Source organism: Andrographis paniculata, unplaced genomic scaffold (assembly GCF_009805555.1).
Source record: "Andrographis paniculata isolate CXL003 unplaced genomic scaffold, ASM980555v1 Contig50END, whole genome shotgun sequence".
NCBI lineage: Eukaryota > Viridiplantae > Streptophyta > Magnoliopsida > Lamiales > Acanthaceae > Andrographis > Andrographis paniculata.
In genome coordinates, this window is record NW_026137585.1 from 1,087,968 (window position 1) to 1,105,211 (window position 17,244).

At 30.1% G+C, this 17,244-nt stretch overlaps 4 protein-coding genes across 10 annotated transcripts; 1 reads left to right on the forward strand and 3 right to left on the reverse strand.

Annotated features, from left to right (window-relative positions):
- Nucleotides 1-4,526: 4,526 nt before the first annotated feature.
- LOC127253359 (uncharacterized) lies at nucleotides 4,527-5,594 on the reverse strand. Its single transcript, XM_051277918.1, has one exon. It carries the CDS (start codon nucleotides 5,517-5,519, stop codon nucleotides 4,692-4,694), a length of 828 nt encoding a protein of 275 aa, XP_051133875.1. The 5' UTR covers nucleotides 5,520-5,594; the 3' UTR covers nucleotides 4,527-4,691.
- A 950-nt stretch (nucleotides 5,595-6,544) lies between these two features.
- LOC127253162 (DNA-dependent metalloprotease WSS1) lies at nucleotides 6,545-10,276 on the forward strand. 7 transcript variants are annotated; one of them, XR_007839227.1, is made up of 7 exons: nucleotides 6,545-6,673; nucleotides 6,738-6,920; nucleotides 7,146-7,341; nucleotides 7,732-8,349; nucleotides 8,552-8,744; nucleotides 9,373-9,588; nucleotides 9,664-10,276. XR_007839227.1 is itself a non-coding variant. In XM_051277602.1 (5 exons), the coding sequence occupies exons 1-4, from the start codon at nucleotides 6,763-6,765 to the stop codon at nucleotides 8,741-8,743; spliced, it is 1,164 nt and encodes a 387-aa protein (XP_051133559.1). In that variant the 5' UTR covers nucleotides 6,568-6,762; the 3' UTR covers nucleotide 8,744; nucleotides 9,664-10,276. The 7 variants fall into 7 exon arrangements, 3 of the variants coding, with proteins under 3 accessions (XP_051133559.1, XP_051133560.1, XP_051133561.1); XR_007839226.1 differs by having other exon boundaries at nucleotides 6,568-6,920; nucleotides 9,664-9,912; nucleotides 10,013-10,276; XR_007839225.1 differs by having other exon boundaries at nucleotides 6,568-6,920; nucleotides 9,664-9,912; nucleotides 10,019-10,276.
- LOC127253204 (pectinesterase QRT1) lies at nucleotides 9,171-10,245 on the reverse strand. Its single transcript, XM_051277653.1, has 4 exons — nucleotides 10,027-10,245; nucleotides 9,703-9,909; nucleotides 9,389-9,621; nucleotides 9,171-9,318 (listed from the first exon to the last, which is right to left on the reverse strand). Exons 1-4 carry the CDS (start codon nucleotides 10,243-10,245, stop codon nucleotides 9,171-9,173), a joined length of 807 nt encoding a protein of 268 aa, XP_051133610.1.
- A 4,023-nt stretch (nucleotides 10,277-14,299) lies between the features above and the next one.
- On the reverse strand, nucleotides 14,300-15,976 carry LOC127253205 (desmethyl-deoxy-podophyllotoxin synthase-like). The gene is made up of 2 exons (XM_051277654.1): nucleotides 15,806-15,976; nucleotides 14,300-14,926 (listed from the first exon to the last, which is right to left on the reverse strand). Exons 1-2 carry the CDS (start codon nucleotides 15,974-15,976, stop codon nucleotides 14,300-14,302), a joined length of 798 nt encoding a protein of 265 aa, XP_051133611.1.
- Nucleotides 15,977-17,244: the final 1,268 nt, after the last annotated feature.

Genomic DNA, 17,244 nt, shown 5'->3' on the forward strand with positions numbered 1-17,244 from the left:
TGTGAAAATCCATGCATTGCATGCATGGTTTCGAAATCTTTTAGGAAGATTTGGTTGCAATACATATATATCACATACACAAACAATAAATGAAATTTCTTGACTTTTGTGACATGAATTAGGGACAATCTTTTAGGACATTCTAGATTTCAATCATACAATTATTGATTTTGTTTGTGGTTCTTTATTATGGGATTGACTAAATTTAGTGAATATCTTGTGGACAAGTTTGATGTATATATCATTGAGCTCTATCTAAATTGCAATATATATATATATATATATATGTATATGGAATAATTAAATTTATTTGAGGTAGTTATACAAATTCCAATAAATATTTATATATATATCACATAAATTTGTTGAACTTCTAGAAAATTATGCTCAACCACAAGTTAACACCCATTATTAAATAAGTAGGTATACTTATGGATAATACTTAAGGGTGTGTTTGTTTCGGATTTTCGACTTTTTTTTTTCCTAAAATTATGCTAAAAAAAATTTCGATTTATCAATTTTTTTATTTAAAATATTACATATAAAATTCAACCTCCATTCATATATAATTTTTCGGGTTTTAAAAATTTTTGAGTAATAATAAAACAAATTGTTGTGATTTTTTTTTTTAAATGACTTTCTTGAGGAATAGTAAAAAAAAAAAAAAAAAAAAAAAAAAAAAAAAAAGATTTTTGAGTGTACATAGCCTTAATTTTTATTCAAAATACCACATTTAACATATACTTTTATTTAAAGTATTATATTAAAATTATTGAAATTAAGTTCACCAAGTTTTCATTAGGAAAAAATTGTCATTTATTGAATAGTTATGCCCTTTATTTGAATCATGTTATAAATTAGTTTTGTAATTACTTTAACATTACTGTCTTAATTCTCCGAGAACTTTTTATACAACGACATCACCGAAATTGACATATTTTACAAGTATTAGCTCCATGAAATGATTTTTGGTGTGTTGTATAAAAAATTATTTAAAAAATATAAAACATTTTCTCCGTCACAAATATGATGCAACATTTGTTTTCGGTACGAAAATTTAGGTGGATAATATTAAATAGAATAATTTGAAAATTAAGTTATATGATAAGAGCGAAAAATATATCTTTATTTGACTGATATAATGAGATAAAATCTGAGATAGAGATTGTTGGAGACTCTCAATGCAGTTAGAAATATGGTATGAAGAAACGCAACCGATTACGGACAAATGCGACAAAATCAGGACTAAAAATAAAATCAAAATAAGAAATGAATAGAAACTATAGAAAAATCTCAAAATTGGAAGACCAAAAAGTCTTAAAATTAGGAGACCTCCTAGAATATATCCCGAGAAACGTGAGTTAGTAGACTATATCTACTGCAGAAAAAAATAAACTCTGATACCATGTCGGGCGCAAAATGACCGTTTCACTTAAAAATTCGAACTATTAAGATCACACAACCATTAATTATTTATTCGCAAATGAGAGTCCCAACATATCATATATTTATATTACATTAAATATGTGACTTATATTGAAATTAATCAGTAACATGTGTTGTCATTTGATATGAATCAACACTATATAACATTTGCCATTGTTATTATTGTGACTAAATAAATTAAATGTCACATTCCACTAACAACTACATTTTTTAAAAATATTAACTTATTAATTATTAGAATAATTGTTAATCACTAATTAATTAGTGCAATTATAGCTTCCTTTAGCCATACATGTCAAACCATAATTAATATCCACTAACATTCTCCTAATTAAATTAGTGTAATAAGTAATCGACTTAAATAAGAACAATGATCTTAATTATATAAATTAATGACTAGGTAATAATAATAGAATGTGGTTACGGTGCTGATTAAATATAACTACAATTGTATTTGTTAGAAATTTTAGGGGAAAATAATGAGATTGTCTTTTTATCATAAAATAAAATAAGGAGCATATATATAGGCAATACAAAACAGACTCGATAAACTCAAATCTAAGTAATCTAATATATGAATAAGATCAAATCTAGATATAAATCTACTAAATTTAAAATTGAATATCTAAAATATCTCAACAGTATTAATAGGCAATAGGACAGTAGTATATATTTTGACATGGCATATTCAATAATTATTTTTTGACATGGCATATTCAAACCCCCGACGCCTCAGGTCACCTGCCACGTATGGTTCGCTTAGTATGACTTTTCCGTCGGACCTGATTTGCAGGGTATTAAATTCGGCCGGAGGTTTACCCAGTGCACACTTTCAGGTAGCGGCTGCGGTTCTTACACCATCCAAAAAACAAAAAAATCCAATCAAAGTACATTATCCAAAAAAAAGTCCAAATCTAGTTAGTTTTCACTCAACATCAATAAACTACATTGAAAAATAAATTATTTATTATTTTCTTTAAATCGGACAATATAAACACAATTTTATTTAGATAAATAACGGACTAAACATTCCCTATATATATATGGGGACAATATTATAAATTTTAAATAATTTCGTAAATTATCTAGTAGTATATGACTGTGAAATAATGTGTTCAAATATTTGATGTCAATATAATAGTTTTGTCTTTTACATATGATTCAACTGTGACTGAAGTTTGCAAGTTATTAGATTAGGTCATAAATTTACCCAAATTGCACTAATAATAGCTACTATATAAGTTCACACATATTAATTTAAATGTCTTTTTCTAAAGATTTATGTAAAAAAACAAATACATTGTGAAGAAGTTTCACGAACATTTTAGAACAAGAACAAGTTAGTTGATGAATAAATGAGCAAAGTAACGAGTGTGTTCTAGTTTGATGCTTTTTATATTTGAATAGCGGTCTCAATTTTAACAAAATAAATAAATAAATCTTTACATTCGACATAATATTATAAGAATCATAAAAAAAATTATATATAAAAAAATGAGTTAGTAAGAATAGTTTTTTTTGTTTTTTAAATACTTATAATTTTATGAGTCAATTTTTTTTTTTAATTTAAAAAATAATACTCCCTCCGTCTATTTACAAGGTTTATATTTACTTTTGGCGCCGCGTATAAGAAATAATAGTATTTTAATTATAGTGAGTAGTTAAAAATAGTGTAATTACATTTTTGTCCTTACTTTTTTTTTTTGTGTAAAAGTAATGATGTGATGTAAAGTAAGGGTATTTGTGGAAAAAATAAGGTATTTAACGAAATATTAACTTTGTAATTGGACGTCCCAAAATAGAAATATGTAAACATTGTAAGTTGACGGAGGAAATACTATTTTATTAATTAGTGAAAATATGTAAAATAATGTTGATATTTTTGTCAATTTTATTTTATGTATAAATTAATGGTATACGTAATAATATATTTATAATTTATGTAAAATTTAAAATATTTTGGCATTAGTATGGTTACTTTTACTATTGTTGAAAAAAAAGTCAAAAATACACATTTAATATTTTATTTTGGCCTGTGCTCACTACAAGCATCAATGTTATAATTGTATGATAATCATTTAATAGTCGTGTTTAGTTATTATGGTTGCATAGTTTTGCTGTAAAAAAAAATCGGAGGAGTTGGCCTTTTACATCAAGATTTCTGGCAAATTGTGCACCAATAACTATAATATGAAAAAAAAATATTTTTGAGTGAGACATACGAAAATGATAAAAAAATATTTTAATTGAGACGGAAAAATAGTAAAATATATTCACTTCGTTCAGCAAGAAAGTATATATGTTTCTATTTTGGATTGTTCAATCGCAAAATAATTCTTTCATTAAATACCCTATTATTTTCTACAAATATCACTACTTTACCATCAAATAATTATTTTTACACAAAAAGCAATGATAAAATTGTCTTTACTTTACTTTTAATTATGGACTACAATTAAAATACTATTATTTTTTAAATTTTTCGACAAAAGTAAATATATATTTTGTCACCAAACGGAGGGAGTAATATTCTTTTAACTCCAATTAAAAGTAAATAAATACTTTAACAAAGAACATATAGTGTGTTCTTTTAACAAAAAAATATATATAAGTTTTTCAAAAAATATTAATATATTACACATTTATTATTTTTATATTTTCTACACAATTTTCTCTGTACATCACTTAAAAAAATTCACTTTCAAATTATTCCACAAAACAAAGACACGAATAGAAAGTACATAACTAAATAATGAGTATATTAATTGATCTTGTAAATTTTAACAATAACTAAATAAGTATAATCTAAAGTTATATTAGTGTGAACAATATAAAAAATCTTCTAAAGAATAATGAGTTTATTAATTTTTTATTTTTAGGTGGAAAGATTACCTATAAAATCATCAAATACTAGTCAACTATATAAAATTTTGTTTGAATCACATATAAAATTTATTGAATTATTAAACCCAATCAAATTACATATAATAAAAGTGGTCATCCATATTTAAATTACATCTATTTATTTATTTATTTTCGACACGTATCCACACCCTATGCGACTATGACTAAAAATAAAATAGGTAAAAATTTATTTATAAATGACACTCATTATTTGATCTACAAGCATAGCTAGTAATCCCTCAAAAAGACACAAAGTATGAAATAAAACACTCTAAAAGTATATATAGACTTATATTCTACCCAATAAAAATATATATACTACTATTAAATATTACAATAATTTATTTTACGACCACTAATTGTTGCTGATAATATTGTTGAATTTCATCGACTCTAATTTCCTCCTTCATTCTCTTAATAAATTCTTCGAACTTTTTGTTCAATTCCTCCGTACTCATCATCTCGGCCTCGTCGCCGCTCTCTTCACCGATCCCATCATCGTCGTGATCTTGATCGTGATCGCCATCAAAATCGCGATCATCGCCTACCACTTCTTCAACATCACACTCTATCGTCAATCCATCCCCGATTTCGGGACCCTCCCGCCCCAAAATCACCTCCCTCTCCTCCACCACCGCCTCCGCAGCCGCGGCGGCGGCGGGACCTTTTTCAAAAGTGGGTCCCGATTCAGATACCTCCAAAACTACTTCCATATCGATATCTTCAACCCCAAACCTTAAACTATGCATGGGCCCCACATCATTCGCTCGAACTTTGAACCCTAAACTTTGGGCCGGGCCCGCATCATTTGCATGGACTCTAAACCCTAAATCTTCATTGGGCCCCATAGGGATCGCCTCAACCCTAAACCCTAAATCGTCGGCGGGGGCCGTAGGGGGCCCCACGGGGATAGTAAATCCCGAGATCTTGGCAAGAATCACTAGAAGCCCGTTGAAAATCAAGAACCAGAAATTCTTGTTCATGGCAGCAGTAAAGAGCCATGACGACGGAAACAATTCGAGCTTCGAGCACAAGAACTCGATCCATTGCCGGGAAGACAACATCGGACGCGCCGAAAACGGCGACGAGTACAAAGTGTAGGAAGAGAAGAGGAAGGAGATAAGGGATAGAGAGAATAGGAGATGTGTAATAATGTGCATGGTGTTCATTGTTAATTATGCAAGAATGCATACGTACATACAAAGTCATATAGAGTGAGAGAGGGAGGAGAGAGAGAGAGAGGGGTGTGTGATGTGCTATAAGGGGTGGGTGGTTTATATAGAAAAATTTCAGACATGGATTTGCATGGTGATGGAGGGGAGATTCAGTTTGATAGTGAAAGGAAAATGGTGACCAGAAGAGTGGGATAGGGGGGTGGGAGGTACGTGTGGGGGTGTAATGGGTGCCGTGTGGAGGGGGCAGTGGGGGACTCTCCCAGCCTGCTGCCTACCTTATTACACTACACATATTTTCTCTTGTCCTTTTCTTACATGTATGTTCATCGTTCACCCACCCAATATATATATATATATATACTATATCTTTCTTTTATATATTATGCATGCTTAGATTTATCAATAAGTGGAGCTTGAATAAAATAATTTTTATAATTTTTTCATTTTATTTAATATATATATATATATATATGTAATAGTATGTTCATAATTTATGAAAATATTAAAAAATATTTTTTGTATTAGCGTGTGATTATATTTTAGTGCATTTTGAGTAAATTATCAGTCAAACCTAATAGTTTTTCAACGAGATCCGACAAAATAAATAAATTATAAAATCTGGAGGTATGGAGACTTTGATACCCTGAAAAACTATAAAAATTAATTTTTAAATTATTTATTTAATTCAGAAAATACTATTTAAGATATTATTTATTTGTATAAAATTTATGTATTTATAATCAAACACTAATTTTGAATAAAAATAATATTTTATATATATTTTAATTTAATACAAAATATTTTACGTAATAAATAAAATGTAAAGTATTTTAATTTTACTAAAATAAAGTAGTATTATATAATTACCCAAAACAGTGTGAAGGCGGTTTCAGTTCCATCGGATACATATAAAATGAATTCGGATTTGGATACGACCCGTTATCCATATTAGGATCCGAATACGAAAAAGTATACAGGATCCGATCCGGATCCGGGCGGGAACGGTCCAATTACCCGGCCTTAAGAGTATGTAACGTATCCGGCCGTAATTTTGAAATCCCGCCATTTCCAGATTCACAGGAGGCGACGATCGGACGAGGCTTGTCGGCGGGAAACAAATTCCGGCAGCTCAACGAATGCGTGGATCGGTTGGTACTCTCTGTTTTTTTGGCCAAGAGTAACGTAGTTTTGATTATCGAATTGCTCGGTTAGGGTTTTGGATTAGGAGTTGAAACCGATGAATTTGGGCGATCTCAACAAAGTTTGGGAAATCAAATCGCTGAAGAGGAAACCTAATGAAGAAGAGGCCAGAAAGATTTTGGAAAGAATTGCGAAGCAGGTTCAGCCAATCATGCGGAAGCACAATTGGAGGGTCAAAGTTCTTTCGGAATTCTGGTACAATCGCTTAACAAATTTTCGCCATGTTTATTCTAAATTCGCACCAGGAATACCTTCAGAGCTAAATATTCAGTTGTTTGATAATTTTTTATCGATATTAGGCTGGAATTTGATGTTTCAGACATGAATCATTTGTGGTATTTTCGATTTTTGCAGTGAGCTTTTTTTCTCATTACTTGCTCTTAATTATGTGGATTTATCTGTTTAATCTGAATGTCGCAGTCCGAAAAATCCGGCTCTTTTGGGCTTGAATGTGGGGCGTGGTATACATGTAAAATTAAGGCTAAGGAGGGCAAACAGAGATGATGAATTTATCCCTTTTCATCAAGTTCTTGATACAATGCTCCATGAGCTATGCCACAATGCTCATGGCCCTCATAATGCCGTTTTTTACAAACTCTGGGATGAAATTCGAAAGGTAAATCGTTGTTCAAGTAATTTGTGCTGGTGCATTTTGTTATTTGTGATGAAGTTTGAATTGAGGATAGTGTATTTGTCAGTCAATTTGTATTAGGAAATTCATTTTTTCGGTTTTGGATAGAGATCGTTGGAATTTCTTCTGCAATGTCTATTTCAATAGGATTTGGATTTGGCGCGTATGCCTCTTAGAAGTGTTTTGCTTATGCTAAGATATGAATGCATAATTCACATGTATAATAGTTCTGGGGCAACATAATTACTTTACTGACATATTTATATGCTTCAGAAGTTGTGTAGAGCGCTGTTCTCATTAATATTTGTCGAAAAAGGTCACCTAAAGTGTTCTATATAATTTACAAGTACTTTGTCATTTGCAATTTTTTTATAGGAATGTGAAGATCTCATTAACAGAGGGATAAGTGGGTCAGGCGAAGGATTTGATATTCCTGGAAGACGTTTGGGTGGAGCCTCTCGAAAGCCACTTTCTTCTCTACGCCAAGCTGCATCGAAGGCTGCGGAAAATAGAGCCCGTTTAGGATCTTTAATGCCTTCAGGACCTAAGAAAATCGGAGGAGATAGTTCTATTATGGCTGCTCTTAGTCCTGTGCAAGCTGCTGCAATGGCAGCTGAAAGAAGATTACAGGATGAAATCTGGTGTGGGTCGGAGTTCTACAATTTATCCGAGGAAGATGAATCCTTAGATAAGGTCGACTTATCTACAACTGCCAGCACTTCCCTTGATGAAGATAATACTAAGCAAAAATCGAGGAAAAGAGGCCGAGAAGTGGATGATGTTTCACTGCGCCAATCCACTTTCGTAGATCTTACTGAAACTGTTCCCAATTCATCGTCTTTCAACCGTTCAAACAAAGAATCACTCTCTCAGAATAATAAAAATAAGTTACCGGGGGAAGCTTCATCTTCCTCTTCCAAATCTTCTCACGATCCAACCTGTAATGATCACTGCAGCCAATGGGAATGTACTGTGTGCACTTTGTTGAATCCGGTGAGTGTACTGCTTGTTTCCATTCTTTCTCAATTTTTTTTTGTCGTTAAATCTCTCTAAATTACTTGAACATAAGAGCATATTAAATATCCATCCTAGGTTAGTTTAGCTGTTGTCACCGACTTCTATCCGTACTAAAATTGGTTATCTTGTATTTTTGCTGTCATCGGTTGTGGCTGTGACTCTTTTCTAATTATTGCAGCCGTTAGCCCCAATCTGCGATCTCTGTAGAAGTGAACGTCCCAAGGAGAATAACCTGAAAACCGGAACCTGGTCCTGCAGATTCTGTACATTGGAAAATGACAGGAAGATCGATAAATGTGCTGTATGCGGATCTTGGAGGTATTCATATGGTCCCCCTTTAGCTTCTTCGGCACCCAATCGTGGTACTTGAGGTATCAGCAACAGCTCATGCTTTTTGCCTTCATAATATAATTAATCGATCACTCTGTTATGATTCTCATTTTCTGATGATCGTTCATTTCTCACCGTTTTGGTGGATTTTTCAGTGAAAATCTGATATTTTGTTTTCAACACATTGGAAATATTCTGGTTGTAATTCGAAACTGCGACATCAATATAAGTTACAAAAAAATAAAACATTTGGACTTTGCTTATCCATTCACCGAGTTTTATTGTTAGATGCAATATTTTCGAATACATGGTCTTGAGATAGTATTTGAAGTTTTTCCTAAAGAAAAACCGACAAATGTTTGCAAATAGACAGGCATTACATGGACAGCTGTTCCGTAATATGGCAAAGTCAGACGAGAATGTATATGTCACCATGTGCTAAACGACACGAAAAATGAATGCTGTACTTAGAGCATTAGCCAATTCTGCCCTTGTATGAATGTCTTATCCAGATATTTAATTGCTTCACTGTAATCTAGCTCTTTAGACCACGGTACCCTCCCCGTTCTATCTGCTCCCCTCCCCCGGTTTTTAAATTCTCCGAATTGCACTGTCCTGCGCACGAAGAACACAGTTTTAGGTTCTGAATATATTTTTCTTTACATGTAGTTTTCAAGAAGTATACCTGTGGGTCGATGAATCTCCCTTGTCGTCCCATCCTCGAGGGTAGACGGCTACATTGAACTCACAGTACGAATACACGACTCTAGAATAAGGTTTCCATGCCCTGCCTAAGTAGATAGGCCCCTTCCCGTTTAACGTACAGTTTACAAATGAGAAACCCGTGTCAACATTAGGCGACTCTCTTCCATGAGCTGCTACGGCGTATGCATTATTCACTAACTTTATCGTGCATTCCTGCCGTGATAAATTTTCTGATGTTTATATTGTTGAATGAAGATTGATTCGTCGAGGGAGTAGGTGTGGTCATCGCCATACCTGATAAAGAGATTTTGCGTATCCGAAAATGAAATCGACCAAGCCTTCGATGTACGACTGGTAAAAGTAGTGTGTTCCGAGCTGATCCATGAGGGTGTCCTGTGCGCCCTCGAACCTCGTCTTGTAGAACACGCATTTGTCGCCCTTTATCCGCAATGCCACTGCTTGGGAGTTTTGAGCGCCGGCTGCCGGAGGCCCCGCCGTGTTCTGGTAAGAAATGTGCGCAATTTTTTTATTGTTTTTGAACGAGTTGAGGAATTTCTGTTTTTTTTTTTATCGGATTTGGTTTGCGATAGTAAAGGGAGTGTAGTTGTAGATTTTTGCCTGAAATGTGATCCCGGAGGCGCAAAAGTAGTCGGATTCTATGGTGACGGATGCTGAACCGATCGTCCCGAGCATCTGTCCTTTGTTGCCTTTGTCCGAGGCTTTGTTGTACCACGTTATGATCGTCGACCCCGGACGGTTTCCGTCTCCGATGAACGAAATGTATGGCTTGTTACGGCCGATGACGACCTTTTCTCTACACAGTTTTTGCAAAAACATCTAAGCGGGCTTAATATACTGACTCGCTCAGTTCCACAACAATTGATACTATTTTTATTTTTATCTTTTTCATAACAATTGATACTTTTTATTTTTTTTAAAAAAATTATTAAATCAAAATATATTTAATAAATATAAATCAACTTAATTAAATCCACTCAAAACTTTTTATTTTTCTCTCTTTTGAAAAAAATAAATATTTTTATTTATACTTAAAATTATATATAGTTTATAAAATTGATTTATGTTAATTATAAATATTTTTTAATTGCATATATTTTTTAATAGCTATATAATTTTTGAATATTTAAACATATTTTTTAATTTTTTTAATCATATATTAAATTTATTTTAAAATTATAAATATTATTAATTATATAAAAAAATGATAGGATAATATATAACTAATTATTATTAATAAATTAAATATCTTAACTTAACTACCGTATCTTTAATTAAATAGTTCAATTAAGTGGGAAATGAGAGAGTATATATGAATAACAATGAGTAGAGTATAATTTAAAATTCGATGTGGACCCGCCTCAATGGCTGGTCAACGGTAGGACTCGGAGGATTAAAAAAATATATATACTTAATTTCTATTTTAAAAAATAGATTTTATATAATATTAATAAAAAAAAAAAATAATAACAGATTGGAAAACGTATTTGTTGATTTGAGATAGAAGGAATGTTTTAAAAAATCATATAATTTGTCCATATTTTTTATTTTTGTTCGTCCCAAGTAATTTGTCTTTTCTATTTTTGAAAATATAATTATGCACTTTAATCGCATTTTAAATTTTAAATTTTATAATTTATTTAATTTTAATCAAACTTTTTACTTATCTTAATCTTAATTTATAATTATTTTTATTAAATAATTATTATTTTTACTAATACACTTCTTAATTATTTACTAAGGGTGTGTTCGGTTGAGAGATTTGGTCCAAATCTCACTATTCATCCAAAATTTTCCCTCCAAAAACATCAAATCAAACACCTATTTTTTATTTTTTATATTATACTAAAAATCAATTTTACATTCAAAACATCACATCATCACCTATTTATATCACATCATACAACTATTCAAATTCAAAATTTTTACTATTCAAATCCCAACTCAAAATCCAAACCCTCAAACAAACACACCCTAATTATACTTTACTTAAATTCTCGTGTCTAAAACCCATAGGGACGGAGGGAGTAATTATTTTAATTTAAAATTTTATTATTTTTAATTATATCAAAGTCTCAAACGATATAATCAAACAGCCTTGACTTGCCTTCTAGAGTTTACCATGTTGGATTAGGATAAATTCGATACTTTTACTATTTTATTTTTACTTTTTTACTAATATTATTTTATATAAACAATATATATTTCCATATTTTTTTGGGTGCTTTTTATAAATAAAGCAAAATAATAAGCACCCAATGCAAACTGTTTGGCCGTGTTTGGTGTATTTTTATTATTTTTTTTGTGATGTATTATTTAGTTTTATTTTTAAATAAATGATACTCTCTCTCGTATCTATATATATTCATTTACTTTTTGCACAGAGTTTTAGAAATAAAGTAGAAATAAAGGTAAAAAGACTAAATTAATCCTATTAGTATTGTATGATATAAAGATAATGACATTTGTGTAATATATTGTAAATTAGAAGAGTATTTGTAATGTTAGGTAGATAGTACAATTACTAAAAAAAAAACGGATACTTTGTTATGAGACGGATCAAAATGGAAAAATGGATAGATTGTTAAGGGACGGAGGGAATATATAATTTTATATTTTAAAAAGTAAAATATAATTTTATTTTGTAAAGTGATATTTAAAAAAAAAAATGATATACATTTTTATTTTTTGAAAGAATATGTAATTTTTTTTTTTTTAAAAAAAATAGTGTATAATCTTATTTTTTAAGTAACATATAATTTTATTTTTTGAAAAGTAATATATAATTTTATTTTTTAAATGTGGTGTATAAATTTTTTTTTTAAAAAAAATTATATATAATTGAGCAACAATGTAAAAACAAATTAAAATTATGGTGTAATTTATAAATATAAAAAGTTATAGAAAATACTAATAAAAGAGGAATATATAAAAAATATACTTACTAAAACTTGAAGTTTATGATTATAGTAAAATTACTCTAGATCAAACTACATACTTAAAAAATGGAGTAATGAGTTTGAAATGACCTTATTATAACTTGAACTCTGTTACAATTCGACCACCGGTTATTGTCCTTATTATTATTATTATTATTATTATTATTATAAAAACTAATTAGATGAATATAATTACTTGTCTTATATTATGCATAAGAAAAAAATCACATATTATCTTCTACACGCTGATTAAAATTTTTGAACTAAAATATAATTTAAATATTTACCTAACCAACAAATAAAGAAAAATATTAAACTTCGTATGTATATTTATATAACTAATTTACCTATAAACTCCGGGACGAATGTAAATTTTTACCCGCCGTTGATTATTATTTGGCACCTTATCAATGGCGCCTTGTACTGTGGTAGAGTTTCCGCCCCCATTTTTGTCGACCACAATCAAATTATTATGGTCTTCCTTGCCATTTATCGTCAAGTCGTCCCATTTTATATGTACCTAATTGAAATTATGTCCAAATATAACAAATAAATAAGATTTCGTTTAGACATTTTGTATGTTTTACGTAGTTTTGGATTATTTCGAAAGTAAAGAAAAAGTGTGTAACAATATAGTATTTTAAATAAAAGAGATGTTTTGATGTAATAATTTAAATGCAAGTATATTTAATATAATATTTTATAAAAAATATTTTCTAGTGAATAATATATAGATATATTTTTCGGAAAAAGTATGGGTATAAATAAAATACTCCTACAGTAATGATAATAAATTAATGAACATTAAAGTTAGTATTATTTTAAAAAAAAATAAATGTAAAAAATTCGTTGATCAACTAAAAAAGTAAATTTATATTTAAATTTCAATCAACCTGATCGAAACTAGCTGTTGCTTCGAGTAATACGAAGAAAATGAACAAGAAAAATCCCAAAAACTTCATTGCCAAATATTCTCTTCAAAATTGATGTGACAAAACTATCTGAATATATATATATATATATATATAACAAAATTTATTTGACATTAAAGGGAGGAAAATCATTTGTATGAATGCTTGACTAAATGGAATCATTTTTTATATTTAGAAAATTGGATTTATATGATTATTGAAATTATATAGATGTCTTTGGGATATATTTTGTGAGTAAATTTCATTAAATCTAATTATAAATCGTAGGGATATATACATTTAAAGTTTGGTACAAAATGAAATATTGCTAATTGCTATGACATTATTTTATTTATTTTGGTTGGAAATTTATTGGCCTTACGAAAATAAGTGTGTAACGTTTTGGAAAATATTTGGATAATAATTACATTTAAAACGTACATTCAATCATATATATATACATACATAGGTATGCATGATTCTAAATTATTAAGATAATCAAATCACAATATATTTTCAATTAATTAAATTCCATAATGTTGGAGGGATTTGGGCTAAAAATATTTCAAATAACTTTATCAAGGTAAGATGCCCTTATAATATACTATCTCTGTTCGGTTAAATGGTTACGTGTTGATATTGAAATATTAATTATTATATCAAAATATAGTACAAAATAAAAAAAAATTACAAAAATACTTTCACCTGATAATACTAATAGAAAGAGATTTGTATAAAATATTATACAAACTTTTAGAAGCGGACAAAAGGAGTATTGTATTTAACTGAGAAAATATTATATTTTACATACACATATTATATATTTTTAATAATATTAACTGAAAAATATACACAATTTCTTTTTTTTTTTCTTTAAAAAAGATGAATATACAAATATTTGGGTGTTTTGAATATTTCAATTATTATTATTTTTTAAGATAAAATAGGTATTGATATAACAAAATTTTAAATAAAAAATAAACACATTTCTTTATTACAAACAAACCATTTTATGTTTCAGTCTTACACTAGTTTAGGCAAAGGATTCTTAACGGTAGGAATCACACGTAATGGGTTCTTTCTTCTCGCGGTAATCCCAAATGTCTCGACCATGTCGACATTTTCTGGCTTAATTCCGTTGGGCAGAATCCAATCAAAGTGATAGAGAAACATCGCCAACAGGAGCTCGACGTTCGCCAGCCCGAACGTCATTCTCGGGCAGATTCTCTGGCCGCCGCCAAACGGTAAGAGTTCGAAGTTCTTCCCCTTGTAATTGACGGGGTTGCCAAGGTATCTCTCGGGGCTAAAAATGTCGGGATCTTTCCAACTCTTCGGGTCTCTTCCCATCACCCACGCATTCACAATAACTCGACTTTTTACGGGTATATCGTAGCCGTTGATTTCGCAACGCTCGCGGCTTTGTCGCAGAAGCAATAGCGGCGCCAGGGGATGTATTTGTAGCGTCTCTTTGATTACCATTCCTAGGTGCGTTAGTTGATCGAAGTCTGACTCGTCGACAAATCCCTTTTTGTCGAATACGCGTCTCACCTCATCTTGTGCCTTGTTAAGGACTATCGGGTTCCTTAGCATTTCCGCCATAGCCCAATCTATCGTCGCCGAGGATGTCTCGATCCCGGCGCTAAAGAAATCCTACAATTTTAATAAGTCGCGACGATTTCGCTCAGTTGAAGATTTGAGTTTTGAATTGAGATTTGAATAGTAAAAATTTTGAATTTGAATAGTTGTATACGATATAAATTTAACTTTTTTATATATGAGATGAGACGGATTATCAATTTTATGATTTTAAATCCAATCAAATGGGACAAATTACAAAGTAAAAAATCAGATCAAAATCCCTTTCTTCCACCACTGCAATTGAAAATGTATTATAGCTCAAGTAATTGAATTTTTTAAAATTTAAAATATTAAATCTTTTAACACCTAATATTTTTTTATTATTATATAACCCTAAAATGAAAAAATATATATAATACTTTATAAAAATAAGGCCCCAATCCAACAAGTTCAAGACAAGATCAGTTTTGGATTGGGGTCAAGGCAGGTTTTGGAGCCTATAATTTTCCGGTGGACAGGTTCAAAGGCCTACAAAGCCCATTATGTCTCGAACTCGCCCCCGTTTACATCCTTAGTTTTTACACGTAACCATGAAAGATGAACACAACACAATTCACATATGTATTCTTAAACATATAGAATAGCAATACCACAAAGCAAGCCATTGATGACTAACTTGTTGGTGAGTTCTTCGCTAGGCTCGCAACACAATCATTGTGAAGGACATTAATTAGCGTTGATTGACTCTCGTTTGTAAATAAATAAATAAATAATACGTATCCTAACAGTTTAAATTTTTAGATCAGACAATCATTTATTTCATGTAACAATTAGAATACTAAGAATACCCGTAATTGTAAATAGATCACATAAGCGGGAAAATGTTTGAATTGGATAAACATCGGACGTATCCATAGTAACGATTTTTAATATTATGTCTAGACAATTCACCTCCTCGGGCATCTCATGCCTGTAAGGACACTCTGGCCCTTTTGTACATCGACCTCGAACATAGAAACTGCAAACATGTGCTCGATTTCTCTTGTAGTAAGGCGTCGTTCTTTGGAGTTTCAAGATAGTATCATTTGGGTGAACCTTGCCATAAGACGATTCGTAATCCATCCCGACTTTAGCCTGCAAGACAACAAATTTTTTAGGGTTGAGACAGAGAATATAAACTGGCCCACAAGTCATGCAAAGCCGGACGTGTCGGATCGTAGACTGATCCTACAGATCAACACGAGTCCTACCAACGTGACAAACACACTTAACTTTAAAGTAATCTATTCAATCCATTTAAACTCTAATTAATTTCGAATGATCTAATACTGGTTCATTTACACACAAGAATTTACCGAATAACGGCCAAACTCTGAAATATCATAGCCTAACAACTTATCAACTTAAATCTCATAAATTATATGCTTAGGGTATCAATACTAGCCATAAAGTATTTCAATATTTAACCCCCAATAGGCAGCAAATACAAAATTCAATCATTATGTATATTTCTAGATAAAATTATCCTACTATGATTTATGTCATATTCAATTGAGACATGGTCCAATAAAATGTATCATTGTCAACAAATCAATATAAATAAGAAAAATAATATCAGTAATATCACTAATTAGAGGCCTCAGTCAAAAATATTTCACAACAAAAAAGGTACCACATTTTTAATTGAATATAATATATTATATATATATTATTTTTCTTAATATAATATTATAGGAAATAACTAAATATATTTAATCATACCCAAAATTTTATCTTATCACATTATTTAAATAAATATATACATTTCATTTTTATCACATTATTTACTTCTCAAATTATCATATTTATTACTATCCACCTAAGGCTTTGTTCTTTCTATCTTTATTTTCACACATTTTTCTAAAAATATTAATACAGTACACACATTCATTAATTTTATATTCCCTACACAGTTCCGTATACCTCGTATAATTTTATTTTTCTTTCCAACAATCTTACAAAACCAAAATACCCTAAATTATCGTACAGAAAATGCACTACGTTTGAGGCGGAGCGAGTATTATTTTTTAATCTATTATAAAATTTGAAAGGGTTTTGATTTGGGACAAAGAAAGTAAATAGTAAAAATTCTTAAACAAAAAAAAAAAAAAAAAACTCCCAAATCTACGATGTTTTACTATTTGAACTTTGTGTTCGGAAAAAATATTTTTTACTCTCACAAAATATCGTATCAAATATTATTTTAATACCAATTTCAAAGAAACACATCCTCAAACTGTCATTTATACAATTTTTTTCTTTTAAAATATTATATTATTAAAATATTATTTAGACTAAAAGTAAAAGGATAAAATTAAAAAAAGACAAAGCAAATCCAAACATTCAGGCCC

Coding starts and splice junctions, on each gene's coding strand:
- LOC127253359 (XM_051277918.1), bottom strand. CDS start 5,519: ATGAACACCATGCACATTATTACACATCTCCTATTCTCTCTATCCCTT.
- LOC127253204 (XM_051277653.1), bottom strand. CDS start 10,245: ATGTTTTTGCAAAAACTGTGTAGAGAAAAGGTCGTCATCGGCCGTAAC. Junction 9,910..10,026: donor CCTCCGGGATCACATTTCAG/GCAAAAATCTAC, acceptor ATTTCTTACCAG/AACACGGCGGGGCCTCCGGC. Junction 9,319..9,388: donor GGAGATTCATCGACCCACAG/GTATACTTCTTG, acceptor CTTCGTGCGCAG/GACAGTGCAATTCGGAGAAT.
- LOC127253162 (XM_051277602.1), top strand. CDS start 6,763: ATGAATTTGGGCGATCTCAACAAAGTTTGGGAAATCAAATCGCTGAAG. Junction 6,921..7,145: donor AAAGTTCTTTCGGAATTCTG/GTACAATCGCTT, acceptor TGAATGTCGCAG/TCCGAAAAATCCGGCTCTTT. Junction 8,350..8,551: donor TGTGCACTTTGTTGAATCCG/GTGAGTGTACTG, acceptor TAATTATTGCAG/CCGTTAGCCCCAATCTGCGA.
- LOC127253205 (XM_051277654.1), bottom strand. CDS start 15,976: ATGGATTACGAATCGTCTTATGGCAAGGTTCACCCAAATGATACTATC. Junction 14,927..15,805: donor GGCATGAGATGCCCGAGGAG/GTGAATTGTCTA, acceptor TTAAAATTGTAG/GATTTCTTTAGCGCCGGGAT.